Genomic DNA, 23703 nt, shown 5'->3' on the forward strand with positions numbered 1-23703 from the left:
GCCCGTCGCCTCCGTACGCGCCCAAAGGTTGTGTCCTCAAATTCGGTGAAATCCCGTGTAGGCCTCAACACGCGAGGAACACCAGAGGAATTCAGCGGGTCAGGTAGTATCTATGAGGGCGAATGCGCTTCATCTAGCACATAGGTACAGACAACACATCGAATCTAAATGATACGAGACTGTGAAGACTTTAAAAATAAAAATGTGTAAAATAAGGCATTTTTGCAAAAATAAACAACAAGCCGCAAGGTAATACTGCAACTCGATTAAACTGGTAAGACCACTCTTGTGTTCAATTCTGGTCGCCTCATTATAGGGAGGATGTGGACGTTTTAGAGTGGGTTTAAAGGAGATTTACCAGGCCATTGCCTAACTGGGAGATCATATCTTACGACGAAAGGCTGAGCGATCTAGGGCTTTTCTCTTTGGAGGGAAGGAGTATGAGAAGTCTACAAAATGATAAAAGGCATAGATGGAGTGGACAGTGGGAAGCTTTTTCCTAGGACTATATTTTAAGGTGAATGGAGGGGATGTAGACGTAGGTGTTTTTACAAAGAGATGGGTGTGTGGAACATGGTGCCAGATGTAGTGATAGGGACAGATAAATAAAAGCCCTAGATAGGCTGTTACCTGCTGCCTGAGCAGAGGGGACTGGAGTTTGTGAGGAAATGCAGAGGCAGGGCTCAAAATGTAATAGCTCTCAATGACCCCTTGGCAGAGGGAAAGAAGCACTCCCTAAAATGTAGAATGTGAATCTTCAGGCTGCTGTCTGTACCTTCTCCCTGATGATACAAGTGAGAAAAGGGGAAGTCTTGGATCGCGAAGGGCCATAATGATAGATGCCACTTTCTTGAGGCACCACCTATTGGAGATGTCCTCAATAGTGGGGGTGCTTGTGCCCATGATGGAGCTGGCTGAGTCTACAACTCTTTGCAGCCTCCTTCAGTCCTGTGTATTGGGGCCTCCTTACCAGGCTGTGATGCAGCCAGTCAGAATGGTCTCCACCGCACATCTGTAGAAATTTGTTAGAGCTTTTGTTACCTCAAAATTCAAGATTTATTTATCACATGTAAATCAAAACATGCAGTGAAATGTATCATTTGCACTAACAATTGACACACCCAAGGAAGTCCTGGAAGTAGCCCAGAATGGTCACTACATATTTTGTTGCCAATGCAGCATGTCTCACACAAACAGGGAGGCCTCAAACCCTAGGACAGACCTCCTCTGGGCCTCCAGTTGCTGGCCCTACTCTCTCAGACTTGCAGACATAATAGCAATATTAGGTGAACTGAGAGACTTTTTAACATGATAGAACAAAGTAGTCTGTCTAAAGGAAATAATTACTTTGTTTAGGGGAAATTGCTGAAGCCTACAATTCTTGCCCCATTAGGAAGCACTGATGTTATTAATACATCTGGTTTTAGTTTATGTGCTACTGAAAGAAATGTGATTTTTCAAGTGAATAAAATTGTTTATGGAAACATGTTTTTGGAAATAGCAGGATTGCTCAGAGATATTGGTATTCAGTTAAGTTGTTGAAAGCAGTACATTCTCATTTAAGGAGATCTCTATTGTCATTAACTCCAACATCAGTCTCAGCCCTGTCAAAACTAACACAAAGACAAGCACATCTCTATATAGACATGGGCTACTGGTTTAGTTACCCATTGCCATTATTTGTAATTATTGGAACAATTTTAAACTCCTACTGAAGACTACCCACTGCTGTGCCTTCTTGATTGCATCCATATGTCGAGCCCAGGATAAACCTAGGTAATGGGGATCTTTGACAATGTTCCCATCCACTAATCTGAGCTATTTATCAAGAGCACTGTCTATACAGTGCCCTTAGCATTGTCAAGAATCCCTCCCATCTATCCCATAAACTCTTTGACTACCCTACCATCAGACAGGAGGTCCTGTAGCATTAGGACAAGGAGTGTTTGGTTGGTAAACAGTTTCTTCCCCTGGGCTGTGAAACTACTGGACTCCCTGCCACCACCCAGGTCTTATGAAGCACCAGTAGTGTTATATTTTTACTTATTAACTTGTGTCATAAATGCATCTTATTCTAAATGTCAATCTTATGGAATATATTTATTATTTGTTAATTTATTTGTGGTAATATTACTTTTTGTGCTGTGTGTGAGTTATATGTTACCATGTCGTGCACTTTAGTCCAAAAGAATGCTGTTTCGTTTACATCTACATATACAGTTGAATGACAATAAACTTGAACTAAAGGTTGACTAAAGGTTGTAAGCCTGAGGTTTGTGAGATTGGAAGTCCGGGGCCAAGGACTAGAAGCCCAGAGGCAGCCTGTCCTGGGGTTGGAGGCCTGTGTGTATGGGTAGAAAGGAGCTTTTTCTGCTGTTGTTGTTTTTGCTCTGTTGTGTTGCTGTTTGTGTGACTGTGTTGAACATTGTGGACATGCTACACTGGTGCTGGAATATGTGGCAACACTTGTGTGCTACTCCTGCCCATCCTTGTTGGTTGTTAACACCAATGGGGCATTTCACTGAATGTTTCCGTGTGTATTTTCCTTCTTGGGACAGTACCTCCTGTAGATGTTGTCAATGGTGGGGGGAGATGTGCCTGTGACTCTGTATCCTCTTGCATTCCTATGCATTGTAATTGCCATAGAAGACCACAAAGCACCCAGTCAGAGCAAAGCAGATAGTAACTCTTTCTCACTCTCTACCAGAGCACTGCAAATTCATTCTTTTCATATACTTACCTAGCAACTCTTTCAGCTTTACAATACGATTTGAATTAAAAGTACAAAATACAGGCCAGGCGACACTATTTGAGAGAGGTGCAGGTGATGTTTCAGTCTAACTTTTAATTTTGACTGGCACAGATATTGTGAACCAAAGAGCCTGAGATCCAGATTTATTTATCGCATACTGTATACATAAAAACAGACAGTGGAATGTGTCGTTTGCTTTTACAACCAACACAACCCAAGTGTACAAGGTGTCACCACATATTCCAGCACCAACATAACGACATTCAGCAGAACAACACAAGCAGCAACAACAACACAACAAAGCAAGGCATCAACAGCAAAACAAGTTCCTCTTCCATCCTCCAACCCCCTCACACAGAAAGGTGTTTAGCTTCAAGTCAGTCCCCTCCTGTACTGTACTAAGAATATGTTACCTCTGGCTCCAACCACTTAATATTATCAGTTTTGGTTCCTTGCCAATAATATTCAGTCCACATTCCCTAGTGTTTTATGCTTCCACCGATGTTAAGTTTCCATCCACTGTTCTTCATTGTCCGTGACTCAGCCTCATTGTTAGGAATTTTGAGGAGATTAGGCATGTCTATAAATGATTGGTGTAGACGATTCCAATGATTCAGAAACCTCTTCTTACCCCCCCTCCATCAGATTTCTGAATGGCCCATGAACACAACCTCATTATTCCTTTTATTTTGCCAAAGTTCCTGAAGGTACAGATGTTCAGTGCATATTCTGATCCATGGTATCTGCTGCAGTTATGATTCATCCATACCCTGGTATCACAATTTAATTCCAGATGTTCCAGTAGGGATTTCTCTTCTAGCATCCTCATCGGTGTAGGGATATATTGCCTTCAGGAAATTAGTGCAAATCTGCCACAGGAATAAAGAGTAAACAAATACAGATTGCAGAGACCTGTTATATAATCTTGAGCACCCTACCATTATTATCTTTGGCAGTAAAAGAATTATATAATGAATGTAATGGATGTAATAATTATATCAGTCCTGATGGAGGGTCTCAGCCTGAAACATTGACTGTTTATTCCTTTCCACATACGGTGACTTACCTGCAGAGTTCCTTCAATTCTTTCTCTGCTTTTATTTATTTAGAGATACGGCATGGAATAGGCCCTTTGAGCCCCGCAGCCAGCAACCCACCTATTTGACCTTGGCCTAATCACGGGACAATTTACAATGACCAATTAACCCAATTAACTGGAATGTCTGTTTTGTGGGAGGAAGCCGGAGGACCCAGAGAAAACCCACATATGCCACGGGGAGGATGCATCAACTCCTTTACAGAGGATGCCAAGGTTGAACTCTGACAGCCCAAGACATAATAGCGTCATATTAACCGCTACTACAGGGACGCCAATTTTGGTCTAGATTTCCAGCATCTGCAGAATCTCTTGTGTTTATTATATAATTGATTAGCAAAAACAGCTGTAGTAGTGTCCATGAAACTATTGAGCTGAAAAAAAAAATTTGTTTTACAAATATCCTTCTGGGAAGGAAATCTTCTGCACTTGCTCAGTCTGGTCTGTATGTGGCTCCAGCCTTACAATGTAATTTCTTAACTCCCTCAGAAGTACCCTGACCGATGAATCAGTTCCCAATTGAGCCATCTGGTACGGAAGGTCCACTGCACAGGATCAGAATAAAAGCTGCAGAATGTTGTGGACTCAGCCAGCTACATTGAGGACACTAGCCTCCCCAACATCATGGATATCTTAAAGAAAAGGTAAAGCCTCAAAAATGCAACATCAGTCATTAGGGACCACCATCGCCCAGGACATGCCCTCTTCTCATTGCTACCATCAAGGAGAGGTACAGGAGCCTGAAGACACACACTCAATGTTTTAGGAATAGCTTCTTCCCATCCACCATCAGATTTCTGAATGGACAATGGACCCATTACATGACCTCATGATTTTTTTTTCTCTTTTTGCTTTTTTTGCACTACTAATTTAATATCATGTTGGTATTTATAGTTTTAGTTTATGTATTGCAATGTACTGCTACTGCAGAACAACATATTTTACGACATAGTGATTTTAAACATGGTTCTGATTCTGACCAGAAGCATCCTGGCCAATCAGTCAGTTCAGAGGCAAACAGCAACACCTGGATGTTGCTAACAAATAAATAAGTAGTTTGTCAAAGATAAGAATGGTAACTGCAGGATTTTATATGATAAACAGAGGAAAAGTATTCACTCTGATGTTTGCAGCACAGAAGCAAAAACTTAAAATTAGAACTGGGTCATTCAAGACTAATTTTATTTAGAGATGCATTACGGTAACAGGCCCTTCTGGTCCAACTAGCCCACACTGCATTATTTCAACCAATTAAACTGCTATCCTATGCATTTTAGATTAGATTACATAATTGTTATTTTCCTTGTAGTTTAGTTTTCTTATGTTTGTATTTTTATATATTTACCTATGTATATTCAGTACATTTTCCGGCAGTTACTGTTCCTGTGCATCTTTCTGGAAGCTTCTTGGCTATTGCATTAATTGAGTAGGGCTATCTGATTGGTTAACTCTTATCTATGGAAATTCAATGGAATTAACAAATTGGTATAGGAAGGCCAAACCACCTTGGATTCGGGCTTTTTACTCTTTGTTCTTTCCCCTGCCACTAGTGTCTGTCTCTCCCCCTCCTCCCCTCTCTCCCTCCTCCCCCACTTTATGCTTCGTCTTCATTTTTCTTGTTTTTTATTGCAATGCAGCGCAGAATAGGCCTCTACAGCCCTTCAAGCTCTACCACCCAGTAACCCCCGATTTAACCCTAGCCTACTCACGGGACAATGTACAATAACAATTAACCTACCAACTGATACATCATTGAATTGTGTTTTTGTAATGCTTAATAAGTGATCATAAGCAAAAGTTTTAATGCCTCATGCTTGACTTCCAAAGAACCTCGGATTAAAAACATCTTTGGAATGTGGGAGTAAACCGGAGAAAGATCTTCATACTAAGGACAGTAAAATGCAATTGAAGCTTTTGATGCAGGGGGATTACAAGGGAATAGGGAGTATTCAAAATAAATGGAGTTGAGGGTCAAATGAGCTGCAGTCTGGATCAGTAAACAGTGGTTTTTCTGTACTTGCCTCAACAGAAAAACACAGACAGGTTGCAGAATAGAATGGGATTACCTTTAGTTAATTTGCTATACACATTTCAACCACACAGTTTGCAATATTATTTTATTGACAATTATTAAAATTACAAATTGTTTTTATTGATTAAACCAGGTAATATCAATTTCATGAAGAAATTTGTGTTGTTAAAGAAAAATAGGGATTTATGAAGCTTGCACTAAAACAGATCAAGCAGTAATGAGAAAGAACAAATGTAGTCAACTTTCTTTGCCTTTTCACCTTTCATTTTTCATAGGAATGCTAGAGACCAGAGGCCTTTCCTTTCAAAACTCAAGTTTAATCACATCAGATTATTAATCACAAATGTTAACACCATTTGGATTACACTAATACTCCTCTCCTTCTTCTGCCTCTCCTTCCCCTTCCATAGTCTCAGTTCCAACCTCTTCATAATCCTTCTCCAAGGCTGCCATGTCTTCCCGGGCCTCGGAGAACTCCCCCTCCTCCATCCCTTCCCCCACATACCAATGCACAAATGCGCGCTTGGCATACATCAGGTCAAACTTGTGGTCAAGGCGAGCCCAGGCTTCAGCAATAGCGGTGGTGTTGCTCAGCATACAGACTGCACGCTGCACCTTGGCCAGGTCACCGCCAGGAACCACAGTGGGAGGCTGGTAGTTGATGCCAACCTTGAAACCAGTGGGGCACCAGTCAACAAACTGGATAGTGCGCTTGGTCTTAATAGTGGCGATGGCAGCATTGACATCTTTTGGCACCACGTCACCCCGGTAAAGCAGACAACAAGCCATGTACTTGCCATGGCGAGGATCACACTTCACCATCTGGTTTGCTGGCTCAAAGCAGGCATTGGTGATCTCAGCCACAGACAGTTGTTCATGGTAAGCCTTCTCAGCCGAGATCACAGGGGCATAGGTAGCCAGGGGGAAGTGGATACGTGGGTACGGGACTAAATTGGTCTGGAACTCTGTCAGATCAACATTCAGGGCACCGTCAAAGCGAAGAGAGGCTGTGATGGACGATACAATCTGACCAATGAGGCGATTCAGATTGGTGTAGGTTGGGCGCTCTATGTCCAGGTTTCTCCGGCAGATGTCATAGATGGCCTCATTGTCCACCATGAAGGCACAGTCTGAATGCTCTAAGGTGGTGTGGGTGGTCAGGATAGAGTTGTAGGGTTCAACCACTGCGGTGGAGATTTGAGGAGCTGGGTAGATGGAGAACTCCAGCTTGGACTTCTTGCCGTAATCCACAGAGAGACGTTCCATCAGCAGAGAGGTGAAACCAGAGCCAGTGCCTCCGCCAAAACTGTGGAAGATGAGGAATCCCTGGAGTCCTGTGCACTGGTCAGCCTGTGAATGAAATTAATAGGTTTAGCCATGTAAACATGGAGCAGAATCAAGTTATTTGGCCCATTGAGTCTACTCCGCCATTCCTTCATGGCTGATATATTATCACTCTCAAACTCATTCTCCTGCTTTCTCCCCATAACCTGTGATGCCCTTACTAAGCAACAACCTATCAATCTTCATTTTAAATACCTGTGTATCCAATGACTTAAGCTTCTACAACCATCTGTGGCAATGAATTCCACAGATTCACCATATTCTGGTGAACAAAATTCCTCTTTATCTCTGTTCTAAAGGGACAGCCCTCTATTCTGTTCCCTCTGGCCCCAGACTCTCCTCTCCATGTCCACTCTATCTAAGCCTTTCAATGTTTTATAGATTTCAATAAGTTCCTTCCTCAATCTTAACTCGGTGTTCTAGGAAATAAAACCAAATAACATAAGCAAAGACTTTCTTCAATAACACTCATTCACATCATCCTATCAAGAAAGGCTAAAAAAATTAGAATTAACACTCCTGGATATAATAGCATTGTTGTATCAAGGTTACGGAATATTAACAAGATTAGATTAATATCAGAAAGTTCAAAATCTTTGGCGAATTTCTAAATGCTCTCACAGTTAAGCTGATAAAATAAATAATTTTAAGGTGCTAAATAAATACTGGAGGACAAGAATCAATGCAACAATTGATATCCTCATCTGTGTATGTTTTTATGATTCTGAGTTGTAATTATGTTGAATAAAGTAGATCAGGTACAAAGTTCTACGCTGTCCAAGGTCACGTCCAGGTCACTTAAAAACAGAGAGATTAAGAGCAGGATTAGCCACTTGGCCTGCTGAACCTTTTTCACCTTTCAATATAATTATGAAAATAGAACCTAGAACACAGGATGGGTCCTTTGGCCCATGATATTGTGCTGACTTTTTAATTAGATCCAAGTTGCTGTGCAAGCTGTGAGGGTGCTTAGTAAGACATATTGTGTGTTGGCCTCCATTAGTTGGGAGATTGATTTCAAGTTGCAAGGGGTGATATTGCTGCGCTATAAAACCCTGGTAAGATCACGCTTGGAATATTGTATTCAGTTCTGGTCCCTCATTATAGGAAGGATGTGAAAGCTTTAGAGAGGGTGATGAGGAGATTCACCAGGATGCTGTCTGGATTGGAGAGCATGTCTTATAGGAGCGAGCTAGGGCTTTTCTCTTTGGAGCAAAGGAGTATGGGAGGTGACTTGATAGAGATTTACCAGATAAGAGACATAATTTAGGTTGTCAGCCAGAGTTAATTTCCCAAGGCAGAAATGTCTAATATGAGGGGCATGATTTTATAGTGGAAATTATATGGGAGACGTTAGAGATACAGTTTTACACAAAGAAAGCTGCTGGGGGTGGTGATAGATGCACATTCATCAGGAACATTTTAGAAACTCTTAGATAGGCACATAGATGAAAGAAAAAAATGGAGGGCTATGTGGGCAAGAAAAGTTATGTTGATCTTAGAGCAGTTAAAAGGTTGGCAAAACATTGTGGGCTGTAGGGCCTGTACTGTTCTATTTTCTATATTTAATTTAACCTCTCCTCATATGATGGCCCAGTCATCCCAGGAATCTGTAGTGAACATTTGCTGCATTACTTTAATAGGATGTACTTCCTTTCTAATATGCTTGTATGTGTATGTTGCTATGATTACAAGTTAAAAGTCTTTGATAGTTACTTTGGTTCATCCTTTCTTAAGTTTGGAAACCAGAAGAGCACACAATGAATGGCTTCACCAAGGCTCTCTTCCATTGTAACAACTTAGCCTTGCTCCTGTACTCAATGTCTCTGGCTATGCTTGGGTTGGAAGTGTATTCGCTATAATGACAAATTTTGATTGTTTTCTCTGGGGCATTGGAGTTTGAGGGGCAACAGCCTTCTGGAGGACAGAAAGGGTAGATATTCATTCTATTTCACAGGATGGAAATGTCATTAGGAGCATAGATGGAGTGAATGCTCTTAGTCTTTTCTCCAAGGTTAGGGAATCAAGAACTAAAGGGCAAATTCATTATATTTATTTTTAATATATATTTTATTTAGAGATACAACACGGTAACAGGCCCTTCCAGCTCAACGAGCCTGTGCTGCCCAATTACACCATGTGACCAATTAACCTACTAACCTATACATCTTTGGAATATGGGAGGAAACCAGAGCACTCAGAAAAATTGCTCATGGACACAGAGAAGTAGAACAAACTCCTTACAGACAGCAGTGGAATTGAACTACAGCTGATGCTGTAATAGTGTTATGCTAACCACTATACCACTATGCCACTGCGCCACGCACCCCCCCCCCCCCCCCAAGTTTAATCAGACAGGGGGAATTCAAGATAGTAACATCCATTAAAGATCTGCACCATCTCACAGCTACCATCGGGCAGAAGGTAATCCTAAAGTACCACACCATCAGGTTCAATAAAACTTCTTCCCTTCAACCATTCATCTCTTGGACCAACCAGAACAACACTAAACACTAGGGTATAACTTCTCTTTCAACATTTGAGTAGTTTGGATGAATACCTGGATCGTAGAGGACTATGGGCCGGATGCAGGTTGACAGTACTAGGCAGAACAATAGTTTGGCATGAACTAACTAGGCTGAAGAGCCTGTTCTGTGCTATAGTGCACTCTGACTCTATAACATTATGACCACTTTGATAATTTTGCATTGAAATGGTTTTTGAATTTTCCACCTGCACCCCCTCTCCCCCTCCCCCGGGAGAATTGTGGATTTGTAGAACAGGTTGCCACTTTATTCATTAGACCATGAAACATGGGAGCAGAATTATGCTATTTGGCCTGTTGAGTCTGCTCCACCATTCCATTATTGCTGCTTTATTATCCCTCTCAACCCCATTCTCCCCTTAACCTTTAATGTCCTTAGTAATCAAGAACCTATTAACTTCCACTTTAAATATACCCAATGACTTGGCCTTCACTACTGTCTATGGAAATGAATTCCACAGATTCACCACCATCTGGTTAAAGAAATTCTCCCTGTTCTGTGCTCTAAAGGGATGTCCTTGTACTCTGATGTAGTGACCTCTAGTCTAAACTCCCTCACTATAGGAAAAATTCTCCCCACATCCACTCTCTCTAAGCCTTTTAATATCTGATAGGTTTCAATGAGATTCCCACCTCATTCTTTTAAACTTCAGTGAGTACAGGCCCAGAGCCATCAAATGCTCCTCATACGTTAACCCTAAAAGACTCTTAGAATGAGTCTTATGAGCCTCCTCTGGACTATCTCCAAAGCTAGCACATCCTTTCTTAGATAAGATATCACACTTGGGCAATCTAAAGTTATGAGATGTGTTAAATTTATGTGATTTTTTTTAGCAGTTCAAATGCTGAGTGCATTCTCACCAGTTTGCGAAGTCTGTCCAGAACCAAATCGATCAGCTCCTTGCCAATGGTGTAGTGCCCACGGGCGTAATTGTTAGCAGCATCTTCCTTGCCAGTAATGAGCTGCTCAGGGTGGAACAACTGACGATAGGTACCAGTGCGAACCTCATCTACAATTCATATATACAAGGTTAATTTACTTAAGGAAGGTTGTAATAGTAAATCATAGGTTTGTACTTGCATGTGGGCTCTTTAGTTTAACATACTGAAGTCCAGGGAAAATTTCCATCTGAAAGTAAATTTACACAGCTGTTTACACTCAATGGCCACTTCATTCTGATGTTTGGTTTGAACAACAAGTGAACCTCTTGACCATGTCTGCATTCTTTTATGCATTATGTTGCTGTCACATGATTGACTGATTGGATATTTGTATTAATAAGAAGGTGTGCAGGTGTACTTAATAGTGGTTTTTGACTATATATCTGAAGCTTGGGAACAATCAAATTAGTAATTTGTCTCAAATTATGTATGTTATTAACTTGGTAGTAAGATTAATAATCAAGTTTAGCTTTATTTGTCACCTGTACATGGAGATGTACATTGCAATGTATCATTTGTGTTAAAACAGTGGGGAATGTGCTGGGCAGCCCACAAGTGTTGCCATGCTGCCAGCTCCAACAGAACATGTCCACAACTTACTAACCATAACCCTAACTGTATGTTTTAGAATGTGTGAGGAAACCAGAGCACCCAGAGGAAACCCACATGGTCACACAGAGAATGTAAAAACTCCTTACAGACAGTGGAAGGGAATAGAACTCCAATCTTACTGCTGGCACTGTAAAGCAATGTGCTAACTGCTAAGCTACCGTACTACCACTTCAACTGAGGTCCCTGGCAGTAGTATTTGAATTCATCGAACCACCTTCCTAACTAAGGTGTTTAAGATAATTAAGGAGCTTAATGGAATAAATTGAGAATAAAAAATATTTCTGTTGATAGATTGGCGGGGGTGGGGGTTGTTTACAACAAGAAGAAAATTATTTAATAGTACGCTGATAAAAGCAATAATTCGTCACACAAGAGGCAGTGGAAACCTGGAGCTCATCAGCTGTCATCAGACATTACTTTTGACACCCCATCCAGGGTTAAAGAAACTTTGGAGAATAGAGGTTTATTAAAAATGTAAACATTAAAATGAATAGGGTTTCATTGGTGAGGATTACATGACTATTGACTTATTCAAAATACACATACAAAATACAAAATAGATACTGCCTGAGAGGAATAACAGTTGATGTTTCAGACTGCCATCCTTCATCAAGACTGGAAAGGAAGGGGGTGGGGAAGAGGAAGGAGTACAAGCTGGAAGGTGATAGCTGAACACAGGTGGCTGGGGGAAGGGGGATGAAGTAAGAAGCTGGGTGGGTGGAAAAGCTAAAGGACTGAGGAAGAAGGAATCTGATAGGAGAGGAGAGTGGACTACGGGAGATGGAAAAAAAGAAGGGGCATCAGCGAGAGGTAATAAGCAGGCAAAAAGAAGAGGTAGTAGGGGAGCTAGAGTGAGGAATGGAAGAAGAGGGTATGGGGAGGGAGAAAAATTAACATAAGTGAGAGAAGTTGATGTTCATGCAGTCAGGTTGGAGGCTACCCAGACGGAATATGAGGTGTTACTCCTCCAACTTGAGAGTGGCCTCATAAAGGCAGTAGAGGAGGCCATGGACCGACATGTTGGAAAGGGAATGGGGATTAGAATTAAAATGGTTAGCCATTGGAGATCCTGCTTGTGGATGGGCAAAAGCGCTATGGTTTTTAAGAGTTAGCAGGCTATAGTGTTGTATGTTCGGCTTTTTCCTCCTGTATGTCAAAGAGCAACACAACTGAAAATCTACAGTATTACAAGAAGAGAATTATGCCCTCTTTTATTTTGTGCAACACCTCTTCCACAGTGCATTCTTTCATTGACATTACCAATCACAGTTGGTTCTAGATCAACGAAGACAGCTCGTGGAACATGCTTCCCCGCTCCAGTCTCACTGAAGAAGGTGTTGAAGGAGTCGTCTCCACCTCCAATGGTCTTGTCACTAGGCATCTGTCCGTCTGGCTGGATGCCATGCTCCAAGCAGTACAGCTCCCAGCAGGCATTGCCCATCTGGACACCAGCCTGGCCAACATGGATGGAGATACATTCACGCTGTAGGGAAAAGAAAATGATTAGTACAAAACACAACTTGGAAAGCCATAACTTTAGATGTTACAAGTGCAGCATGTCATACTATTTGTTCCTGATTAAGCACATACAATTTCACTCCCCTCAATACCAAGGTCCCAGTTGATTTCACGATCTATGGGTTCACTTTTAAGGGCTCTGCAACTCCTGTTCTCAAAATTATTTATTACTCATTTATTGTTATTATTTTGTTTTTCTGTTTGTATTTGCACATTTTTGTTGTCTGTTGCACATTGATTGTCTGTCTTTGTGTGGTTTTTTATTGATTCTATTTTATTTCTTTGTATTTATTGTGAATACCTATAAGAAAATGAATCTCGGAGTAGTATATGGTGACATGTGTAATTTGATTATAAATTTACTTTGAATATTGAGGAAGAACAAGGTAAAACAGTAACAGTAAACAGAATAGTGTTACAATTACAGAGTAAGTACTGTCCAAGTAGACAATAAGGTGCAAGGTCATAGTGAGGTAATTGTGACATCGAGACCCACTTGTCATAATAGGGTCACTTATCATTCAATGGTTTGATGTTTGTGGGGTAGCAGATACTCTTGACCCTGGTTGTACTTGCTTTCAGGCTTTTGTATGTTCCGCCCTATGAAGGAAGGGAGAAGAGAGGATGTCCATGAGTAGGTGGGATTTTTGATTATGTTGGCTGCTTTACTGAGGCAGTGAAAAGTGCTAGACATAGAGTCTCTTGTGGTCACGGGATAGAGAAAATGCAGTGCAGTAACAAATAAAACGCAGGAGACATGATGTGGTAGCTTGGGAGATCAAGAGTTATAGAGCCTAGAAAAATAGAGGGCTTATGCGCTAGGGAAATTCTAGACAGTCTCTAGAGTAGGTTACATGGTTGGCACAACATTGAGGGCCGAAGGGCCTACAATGTGCTGTAAATTTCACTGTTCTGTTCTAAGAATTCAGGTATTATCGACTACAGCTCTGCCTTTAATACCATCATTCCAAATAAACTGATTCCTAAGCTCCAGAACCTGGGTCTTAGTACTCAGATCTTCAGCTGGATCTTCAACTTCCTCACAGACAGGACCCAGACTGTAAAAATAGAGGACAAGCTCTCCTCTACAATCACTCTGAGCACCGGTGCCCCTCAAGGCTGTGTACTCAGCCCCTGCTGTACTCTCTGTACACCCATGATTGTGTAGCCAAGTTTCCATCAAACTCAATATATAAGTTTGCTGATGACATCACAATTGTAGGCCGTATCTGGGGTAATGATGAGTCTGAGTACAGTGAGGAAATTAAGAACCTAGTGGCATGGTGCAAAGACAATAACCTACCCCTCAATGTCAGTAAGACGAAGAAATTGGTTGTTGACTTCAGAAGGAGTAGCAGACTGCACAACCCCATCTATGTCGGTGGTGCGCAGGTGGAACAGGTCAAAAGCTTTAAGTTCCTTGGGGTGAATATCACAAATGACCTGACTTGGTCTAACCAAGCAGAGTCCACTGCCAAGAAGGCCCACCAGCACCTTTACTTCCTGAAAAAGCTGAAGAAATTTGGCCTGTCCCCTAAAACCCTCACTCATTTTTATAGATGCACCGTAGAACGCATTCTTCTAGGGTGCATCACAACCTGGTATGGAAGTTGTCCTGTCCAAGACCGGAAGAAGCTGCAGAAGATCGTGAACATAGCCCAGCACATCACACAAACCGATCTTCCATCCTTGGACTCACTTTACACCACGTGCTGTTGGAGCAGTGCTGCCAGGATAATCAAGGACAAGACCCACCCAGCCAACACACTTTTTGGCCCACTTCCCTCCGGGAGAAGGTTCGGGAGCATGAAGATTTGTACGGCTAGATTTGGAAACAGCTTCTTTCCAACTGTGATAAGACTGTTGAACAGATCCTGACCCAGATCTAGGCCGTACCTTCCAAATATCTGGACCTGACTTGCACTACCTTACTTTCCTTTTTCTATTTTCTAATTATGATTTATAATTTGGATTTTTATTATATTTACTTTGATTTGTACTTCTGGGAGCGCGAAGTGCAGAAACAAATATCACTGTGATAATTGTATGCTCTAGTGTCAATTGTTTGGTGACAATAAAGTATAATGGTATTTATTGTTGGCATATGAGAGGTCTGTTCAAAGGTCTGAAAGCAATGGGACATAAGCTATCCTTGAGTCTGGTGGTTCATGCTCTGATGCTCTGTTCAGTTCAACAAGTGAGGGAAGAAAATAAAATGATCAAGGTAGGAGAGGGGCTAGGTTATGCTGGCTGATTTCCCAAGGCAGCAGGCAGTGGAGGTAGAGTCCATGAAGGCAGGTTTTGTGTGATGTCTAGGCTGTGTTCTCAGCTCTGCAATTTCTTATGGTCTTGAGCAGGTTGTGTGAGAATTTGATAAGTGGTACACAATTGTGCCAAGGTTTACCTAAGGTAAACAAAGAAAATCTATAACTTGAGATTTTTTAGACGCTAGAAATCCAGAACAACACTGAGTGGAATAAGCAGTCAATGTTTTGGGCTGAGAGCTTTCATCGGGACTGGAAAGGAAAGGGGAAACGTCTATTTCCATTGGCAGTTGGTGCAGGTTTTTGAACAAGAGGTACAAATGAAATGTGAAAAGGGAGTTTCGGCGTTCTCCCTTTGACTGTTGGTTTTCTTCAGGTCAAAAACATATGGATTAGTAGGTTAATTGGTCACATGGCTGAAAATGGGCGGCACAGACTCATTGAGGTGTGGTGTTTCCATACTACACCGTGATGCAGTCAATATACTCTCCACCACAGATCTATAGACGTTTGTCAAGGTTTTAGATATCATGCCGAATCTTTACAAACTTTTTTAAAAAGTAGAGGTGCTGCCATGCTTTCTCCATAATGACACTGGGCCCAGGACAGATCTTCTGAAATGATAACACTGAAGACCTTCTCTTCCTCTGATCCCCTCCTGACATGGACCTCCAGTTTCCTCCTCCTGAAATCAATAATCAGCTCCTTGGTCTTGCTGACATTGAGTGAGAGGTTGTTGTTAGGGCACCACATAACCAGATTTTCAACCTCTCTCCTATATGCTGATTCATCACCACTTTTGATTGGGCCAGCAACAGTGGTATCATCAGCAAACTTAAATATGGCATTGGATCTGTGCTTAGCCACACAATCATAAGTATAAAGTGAGCAGAGGTTAACCTTGTGGTGCTGATAGAGATTGTGGAGGAGATGTTACCAATCCAAACTGACTGGGGTCTGCAAGTGAGGAAATCAAGAATCCAATTGCACAAGGAGATACTGAGGCCAAGGTCTTGAAGCTTATTGATTAGTTTTAAGGGGATGATGGTGTTGAATGCTGAGCTGTAGTCGATAAAAAGCATCCTGATATATATTGTTACCCCTCAACCATAATGCTCTTGAACCAGTGGGGATAACTTCACTCACCTCATCACTGAACTGTTCTCACAACCTTTGGACTTACTTTCAAGGACCCTTCATCTCATGTTACCAATATTTATTGCTTATTATTTATTATTACTGTTATTTTCTTTATTTTTGCACAGTTTCTTTTCTTTTACACATTGTCCATATTTTTGGGTGCCGTCCTTCATTGATTCTGAAATGAATCTCAGGGTTGTATACGGTGATATATACATACACTTAAATAATAAATTTACTTTGAACATTGAACTTGAGCTGTAAGGGCCTGTTACCATGCTGTATCTGTCAATCTAAATTTAAAAGTACATTTTTTAAAACAGTGGCTGATAATGATCTGGAACTCACTATAAATGAGGTCAATGGAAGCAGTGAGAAAGATTTCAAAATAGAATTGGACAGAAATTTTAAAACAAGGATGAAAAATTTCTTGGTGAAATTGTATCTGGAGTATTTGCTATAGTTTGGTCTCCTTACTGGAAAAAAGTAAGATATATTTGCCAAGGCGAAAAGGCAGTGAAGGTTCACTACAAGGCAAAAGATGTCGAAGTTGAATATCCAATGTTTGTGAGTCTGAGTCTTGGAGGCCTGGGTTGGAGGACTATCTGTGTGTGTGTGTGGGTGGTTTGGTAGTTGGGAGGGAGGAACAGGGCTTGTTTTACTGTTATTTAGTTGTTGTTGTTGCTTGTGTTGTCCTCTGAACATGGTGGGCTGTGCCCAGCACATCCTTATGTTGTGCTGGTTTTAATGCAAAATGATGCATTTCACTGTGTACATGTGATATGTAAATAAATGAATCTGAAACTGAGCTGAGTAGGAAATTCTTACAGGTCTGAACAGGTTAGGTGAAGGGAGAATGTTTCCCTTGGCTGCACTAGGGGGTTACTGTCTCCGAATAAAGTGGTTGGGCATCTAGATATGTAGAAACTTCTTTATATGATGAATGGCGGATCTTTGGAATTAGCTGTTGAGTCCCAGTTGAGAACAGCGATAGATAGGTTTCCAGAAATTAAGAAAGTTTAAGGATATGAGATTGTGCAGAAAATAGAAGCAGAGGTGGAAAACGAGCTGTTACCTTGATGAATGACAGAACAGACTTAAAGCACTAGATGTCTGCTCCTTTTCCTATTTCTGATGCATTCTTATGCATTCACTGTACCTCAGGACTCATGACAATAATAAATCAATTACTAATTCTCATGTTGAAGGAAGTAAACTTGCAGGGCCACAGAGATAGAGAGGGTACTTGGGACTAACTGGATATAGAGAGGTGGCAAAGTGGTCTAATGCCCCTGTGAGAATGGAAAGGGAAAAGAGAGACTGATCCTAGCATCTGGAATCGATTTGAACTCAGATTCCTGTCAGTAATATCAAGTAAGCTATTTTTTTTGCTGCACTGCAGCAGTTGGGAAGACTCTATATAACCTGTAGTCAAAACAGCCCTACACATCACCAGCCCCAGCTTACCCACCATCAAGGATGTATAAACAGAAAGATGCCGAAAAAGGGCCAGTAGCATCATGAAGGATCTGACCAACCCTGCTCATGGACTGATTGTCACACGCCCGTCAGTGAGGAGGCTACCTAGCATCCACACCAGGACCACCAGACTCAGAAACAGTTCCTTTCCCCAAGCAGTAGAGCTGATCAACATCTCCACCTACTAACTCACCCCTCCACACCCCTAATCACCATTACTATCAGTCATCTCATGTACAGACACTCCTGTGCCTAGCAAAAATGGACATACAATCAGTCTATCTTCGTATTTATATTTATTGTATTTTGTATTATTGCGTATCTTATTGGGTTTTTCTGTGCTATATCAGATCTGGAGTGACAATTATTTCATTCTCCTTTACACTTGTGTACTGGAAATGACATTAAACAACCTTGAACTTTTTTGTATGACTGCACAACTTGAATTTCTTCTGCCAAAGGAAATCCTGAAAATTCCAAGATATCTAAATGGGTGCAGTTATTCCCTGCCACGTAAATTTTAATGATTTGCAAGATTCCAAGGTGCTGGAACTTGAAGTTGCTGTTCAGGTTCCCTTACCTCCATTTCAATGCCCCTTTTAACCTTCTCCTTTCAAATAAAATTGCATTTCCTGCGCAGACTGCACTTTACAAGCTATCAGTTTTAACATGTGTCAGAACATCTTTTATTCAATTAATGGAGATTTGAGAGAGGTGTATAAAAATGTAAGTGGTATAGACAAGGAGAATGTAGGCATGCTCTTTCCACTGAGGTTTGGTGAGACAAGAATGAGAAGTAATCAAAGTTCAAAGTAAATTTCATTATCAAAGTACGTATATGTCACCATTTATTACCCTGAGATTCATTTTCTTGCAGTCATTCACAATAGAATTAAGAAGTACAAAAGAGTCAATGAAAATCTACACAGTCTGCCAAATCGTGCAGTTACAAAAAGAAACAAGTTATAATACAAACAAACAAACAAACCAAAAAAACAGAGAACATGAGTTGTGAAATTGAGTCCATAGGTTGTGTTCAATAATCACTTCAGTGTTGTACATGAAAATGTCCATGCTGTTTCAAAAGCCTGATGGTTGTAAGGTAATAGCTGTTGCTCAACCTGGTGGTGTGGGACCTATGGCTCCTCTACCTCCTTCCAGATGGTAGCAGAGAGAAGAGAGCATATCTTGGTTTGTGGGTCCGTGATGATAGATGCTGCTTTCTTGTAGCAGCATTCTTTGTAGATGTGTTCAATGGTGGGGAAGGCTTTCCCTGTGATTAACTGTACTGCATTCACCACTTTTGTAGGCTTTTCGGACACTGGTGTTTCCATACACACCATGAATAACCAGTCAGGATACTCTCCACTGTGCATCTATAGAAGTTTGCAGGAGTTTTCAATCATGGGTTAAGGATGAAATGAGAAATGTTTAGGGGAACATGAGGGGGATCTTCTTCACTCTGAAGGTGGTACGAGTGTGGAATGAGCTCCCAGTGGAAGTGGAGGATTCAGGTTTGATTGTAACATTTAAGCAAAATTTAGATTGGTATGTGGGTGGTAGAGGAATAGCCCAGGTGGAGGTCGATGAGACCATGAAGAATAATAGCTCAGCATGGAATCGTTGGGCCAAAGGTCTGTTTCTGTGCTGTAGTACTCCATCTATGATGATTTGGCTGATGGTGTGGGCTACTCAACGCTTTAAGTCTGCTCCACTATTGCATGTCTTGAGACTGATTGCAACCTCAACTTCCCATTTCTGTCTATCCTGGTAAATTTTCATTCCGTTGTTTATCAGGGTGTACAAAATGATGGAGGCATAGATCGAGTGGACAACCAGAAACTTATTCCTAGGGTGGAAATGGATAAAAGGAGGGGGACATAATTGTAAGGTGATTGGAGGAAAATATAGAGGTGATGTCAGAAATATTTTTTTTAACACAGAGTGCTGAGTTTGTGAAATGTGCTGTCAGGATTGATAGTTGAGCCAAATACATTACGAAGATTTAGAGGCTCTTAGATAGGCACATGGATGGTAGAAAATTGGAAGGTTATGTGGGAAGGAAGGGTTAGATTGATCTTGGATTAAGTTAAATGGTCAGCGCAACATTGTAGGCTGAAGGGCCCATACTATGCTGTACTCTTCTAGTTCTATATTCTATGTTGGGATAAACCAATAATTTTAAATGTGCTATTACAGAGGATTTGTTATGCCCACAACAGAAGCAAACTCCTTTGCAGAATACAGGAAACTGACCACTTGGATTGAAGATAGAGCAAATAAACAGCAGCTCACTGATGTTTAACTCTTGTTTGTCCCTCAGACTCTCTGCCCCCTTTCAAGCAAAGTTTTCAATTATACCATGGCTGACTTAATGGTAACATAGCAACAGTCCCAGGCAGACAACGTTGGCATCTAGCCTAACATTCTCTTGGTGCACGTCCAATAACCCTGGATTCTGCGTACTGTCAAGCTGTCTATCTGGTCCCTTGTAAACCCATTGCTGATGTATTGTTCCAGTACCAGAGTCTGCAGTGTGATCTATGCACTAAATCTGCAAAGAATCTCAAATATGAATTCATATTCCATCTATACGTATGTTAAACTAGACCCAGCAAAGAAAAATGCAAGAGATTCTGCAAATGCTGGAAATCCTGAGCAACACACACACACACACACACACACACACACACACAAGTGTAGGAGGAACTCAGCGAGTCAGGCAGCATTGATGGAGGAGCTTTGGGCTGAGGCCCTTCATCAGGACTGGAAAGGAAGGGGGCAGAAGCCAGAATAAGGTGGTGAGGGGAGGAGCTGGTCATAGACCAGGTGAAGGGGGAGGTGTGTGGGGGGCGGGGGTGGGGATGAAGTGAGAAGCTGGGAGGTGATAAAGGAAAGGAAGAACGATAGGAACCAGAGGGAGGTGATGAGCAGCTGAGGGTAGAGAAAGGAGAGAGAGGAATTAGAATGAAAAATGGAAAAAGAGAGAAGGGTGAGGGGAAAGAAATTACCAAAGAAATCAAGAATTAACTGGGCAGAGAACCATCAAATATAAATACCCCAGATGCAAAGACAGACCGCTCAGGTTTAGCAAGTCATAGATTCTCTGAGACACACTAGCAGTCCTCAGCCAAGTAGAACAATAAGAAATTACAGGTATTGAAACTAAGCCCAGGCAACAAAAATGCTGGTCAACAGAATCTCCAGGCAATGAGCAACTGGTGCCAAAAACTCCCCTAGCAACAAGTCTCCCAGGCAGCGAACAACTATAGACAGAGGAACTCCTAGACTACATTAGAAAGGACCATAGCACTGAGACTGCCTCGGCGGTGACATTCAAACCTAGTCATATGTAAAAGAACAGTTTATCTTAGAGCATGGTTTCCAATGCCTAAAGAGAGCCAGTGGTAAAAATTGTACTCTCCTGCTGAAAAATCCCACCTCCACCAGTCCTCTACCCCACACCTACTGATCCTTCCATCACACAACATACTGAGAGATAAGCTGGGGTGCAGGACTTGTCAGATTAGCCTGATATCTTCAGTTATGCATGTGACATTGAGCACACTGCCTAGATGTGAATATTTTATTTTCTACTACTTGAATTGAACATTTTAATTTTCATTTTGCGTTTCTCTCCTACACTCTGTGGCCACTTTATTAGGTATACCTGTTTGCCTGCACGTTAATGTGAATATCTAATCAGCCAATCAAATGTAGCAACTCAATGCACAAAGGCATGTAGATAGAGTAAAGAGATTCAGTGGTTGTTTAGACCAAACATTAGAATGAGGAAGATATGTGATCTAAGTGATTTTGACTATGAATGATAGTGCCAGATGGGACGGTTTGAGTATCTCAGAAACAGTTGATATCCTGGAATTTTCAAGCACAACAGTCTCAAGAACATGCAGAGAATGGTGCAAAAAACTTTTAAAAAAATACCAGTGAACAGCAGTTTGGTGAGTGAAAATGCCTTGTTAGTGAGAGAGGTCAGAGAAGAATGGCCAAACAGGTTCAAGTCAACAGGAAGTTCAGCAGTGACTAAAATAACCACACGTTACGACAGTGGTGTGCAGAAGAGCATCTCTGGTGCACAACACATTGGACTTTGAAGTGACAAACGAGAAAATCTACAGATGCTGGAAATCTAAGCAACACATACAAAATGCTGGAGGAACTCAGCAGGCCAGGCAGCATCTGTGGAAAAAAGTACAGTTGATGTTTCGGCCCAAAATGTGGGCTGTACTCTTTTCCTAGATGCTGCCTGGCCTGCTGAGTTCCTCCAGCAGTTTGTGTGTGTTGCTTAAGCTGTCATATCAGCAGAAAAGGTCACACTGGCTGCAGTCTACCATCACTGCAGCACTTCCAGCACAAAGAAACAGGCAGGAAACATCATTGCAGACACTACCCACCCAGCGAACTGCCTCTTCCAAAAACTCCGTTGTGGAAAACGTTAAAAGTCTAGTAAAACAAAAACTTCATGCCATCTTAAAAATGCCTTTCCCCAGGCAGCTAATCTGATTTCAGTTGGCCCCTGCCCCAACTTTAAACCACTTTTTATATAATGATGTTTACATTATCGATACATGCTGGTATTTATTTGTGTACATTTTATTCCAGATCTGTGCTAATGTTACTTTTATAGTTGTTTAATGTTGATATTTTTGTATGTAGAGCCCTGACAAATACACCACAGTGAACTCCTGTCAATATAGATGGCAAATAAAGTTGATCCTTGATGATATATTCTGATTTTTATATTTCCTACCCCATTTAAAAAAATCTCATTCAGCACTACAACCCTCTGAAACCTTGATCTCATCATTCCTCCTAATTATGGCCTTACCAACTTTGCCCCCCCCCCCCCACCGCCACCTAGGCTCCAATCACTGGACTTCCATCACCCAGCTCTCTCTTCTCTCTTTTTTAAAGATTCGCTTTATTTGTCATATGCACATTGAAACATAATAAAATGCATCATTTGCATCAATGGCCGACACAGTTTGAGGATAGTGCTGGGGAAAATCCGTAAGTTCCACCACATTTCCGGCACCAGCATAGCATGCCCACAAGTTACTAATCCATATGTCTCTGGAATATGGGAAGAACGTACAAACTCCTTGAAGATAATTGCAGGAATTGAACTCCAGTCACTGGCACTGTAAAGTGTTACACTAACTACTACATTGTCTTACCACCCTTTGTAACAGACTGACTAAAAACTTCCAGTCAAGCTGTTGATCACCTACCCTCTGCAGCTCTGTGTAATATTTTTGCTTGATTACACATGTGTAAGAAGCTTCTTTTACATTGAAAGCTCTATTTAATTACAAACTGTTGGGCGGTACTTATGCCTAAAGCCCATACACTCACCATGGTTATTGATCTTCAACAGTCCGACCTTCAGGAATCGACCAAGAAGTTCTTCAGCTGACTGAAGGCTGTCTCCTTCCCCGGATTTATAGAAGTGAAGCGACAAAGGGTTGCGAGGTGAAGCTCAGAGGTTTGTTGGTAGCAACCAACAGAGGCGTACGATTACTTTTCACAATCGACTCTCTCCAGGAGAGCAGTATTCAAGTTACCAACTCAGTCGCCAACACAACATACTTCCACAGACTCACAGGGCAGCCAAGGGGCCAATCTCTTTGCAAGGAGAAGTTAGTTTAAACACAGTAGTTGCTGCAGGGTGGATCCATTGTGTTACAGCCCCACCTTTCCTCCAAACAGTCAGTTTACTTGCAGCTTGAATTTTATGCCTGTGGTATTTTATTTTATGGTACACAGCCAGTGCTTGCTTTCTTAACTCTTTATGTGCAGTGTCATTGCAGGAATAGGCTGGTACAATGCAAAAATGCGAAAGGGCAGCAGAATTTTAAGTTGATTGGAGAAAAATATAAGGATAAATCTGAAACAAGAGATTCTACAGATGTTAGAAATCCAGAGTACCACACACAAAATGCTGGAGGAACTCAGCAA

General features: G+C 41.4%; 1 protein-coding gene and 1 long non-coding RNA gene across 2 annotated transcripts; one reads left to right on the forward strand and one right to left on the reverse strand.

The window, feature by feature from the left end:
• The first annotated feature begins 10 nt into the window (after positions 1-10).
• LOC132392965 (uncharacterized) lies at positions 11-6201 on the forward strand. Its single transcript, XR_009511697.1, has 2 exons — positions 11-274; positions 3862-6201. It is a non-coding gene; the product is annotated as an uncharacterized LOC132392965 (long non-coding RNA).
• LOC132392963 (tubulin alpha-1D chain-like) lies at positions 5949-23258 on the reverse strand. Its single transcript, XM_059967602.1, has 4 exons — positions 23101-23258; positions 12584-12806; positions 10631-10779; positions 5949-7230 (listed from the first exon to the last, which is right to left on the reverse strand). The coding sequence occupies exons 1-4, from the start codon at positions 23101-23103 to the stop codon at positions 6247-6249; spliced, it is 1359 nt and encodes a 452-aa protein (XP_059823585.1). The 5' UTR covers positions 23104-23258; the 3' UTR covers positions 5949-6246.
• Between the last annotated feature and the right edge of the window lie 445 nt (positions 23259-23703).

The sequence above is a fragment of the Hypanus sabinus genome, chromosome 4 (genome assembly GCF_030144855.1).
Source record: "Hypanus sabinus isolate sHypSab1 chromosome 4, sHypSab1.hap1, whole genome shotgun sequence".
Taxonomy (NCBI): domain Eukaryota; kingdom Metazoa; phylum Chordata; class Chondrichthyes; order Myliobatiformes; family Dasyatidae; genus Hypanus; species Hypanus sabinus.

Excerpts from the sequence above, each read along its gene's own strand:
- LOC132392963 (XM_059967602.1), bottom strand. Across the intron at positions 10,780-12,583 it reads TCTAGAACCAACTGTGATTG|ATGAGGTTCGCACTGGTACC; the intron begins GTAATGTCAATG and ends TATGAATTGTAG. Across the intron at positions 7,231-10,630 it reads TGGACAGACTTCGCAAACTG|GCTGACCAGTGCACAGGACT; the intron begins GTGAGAATGCAC and ends TTTCATTCACAG.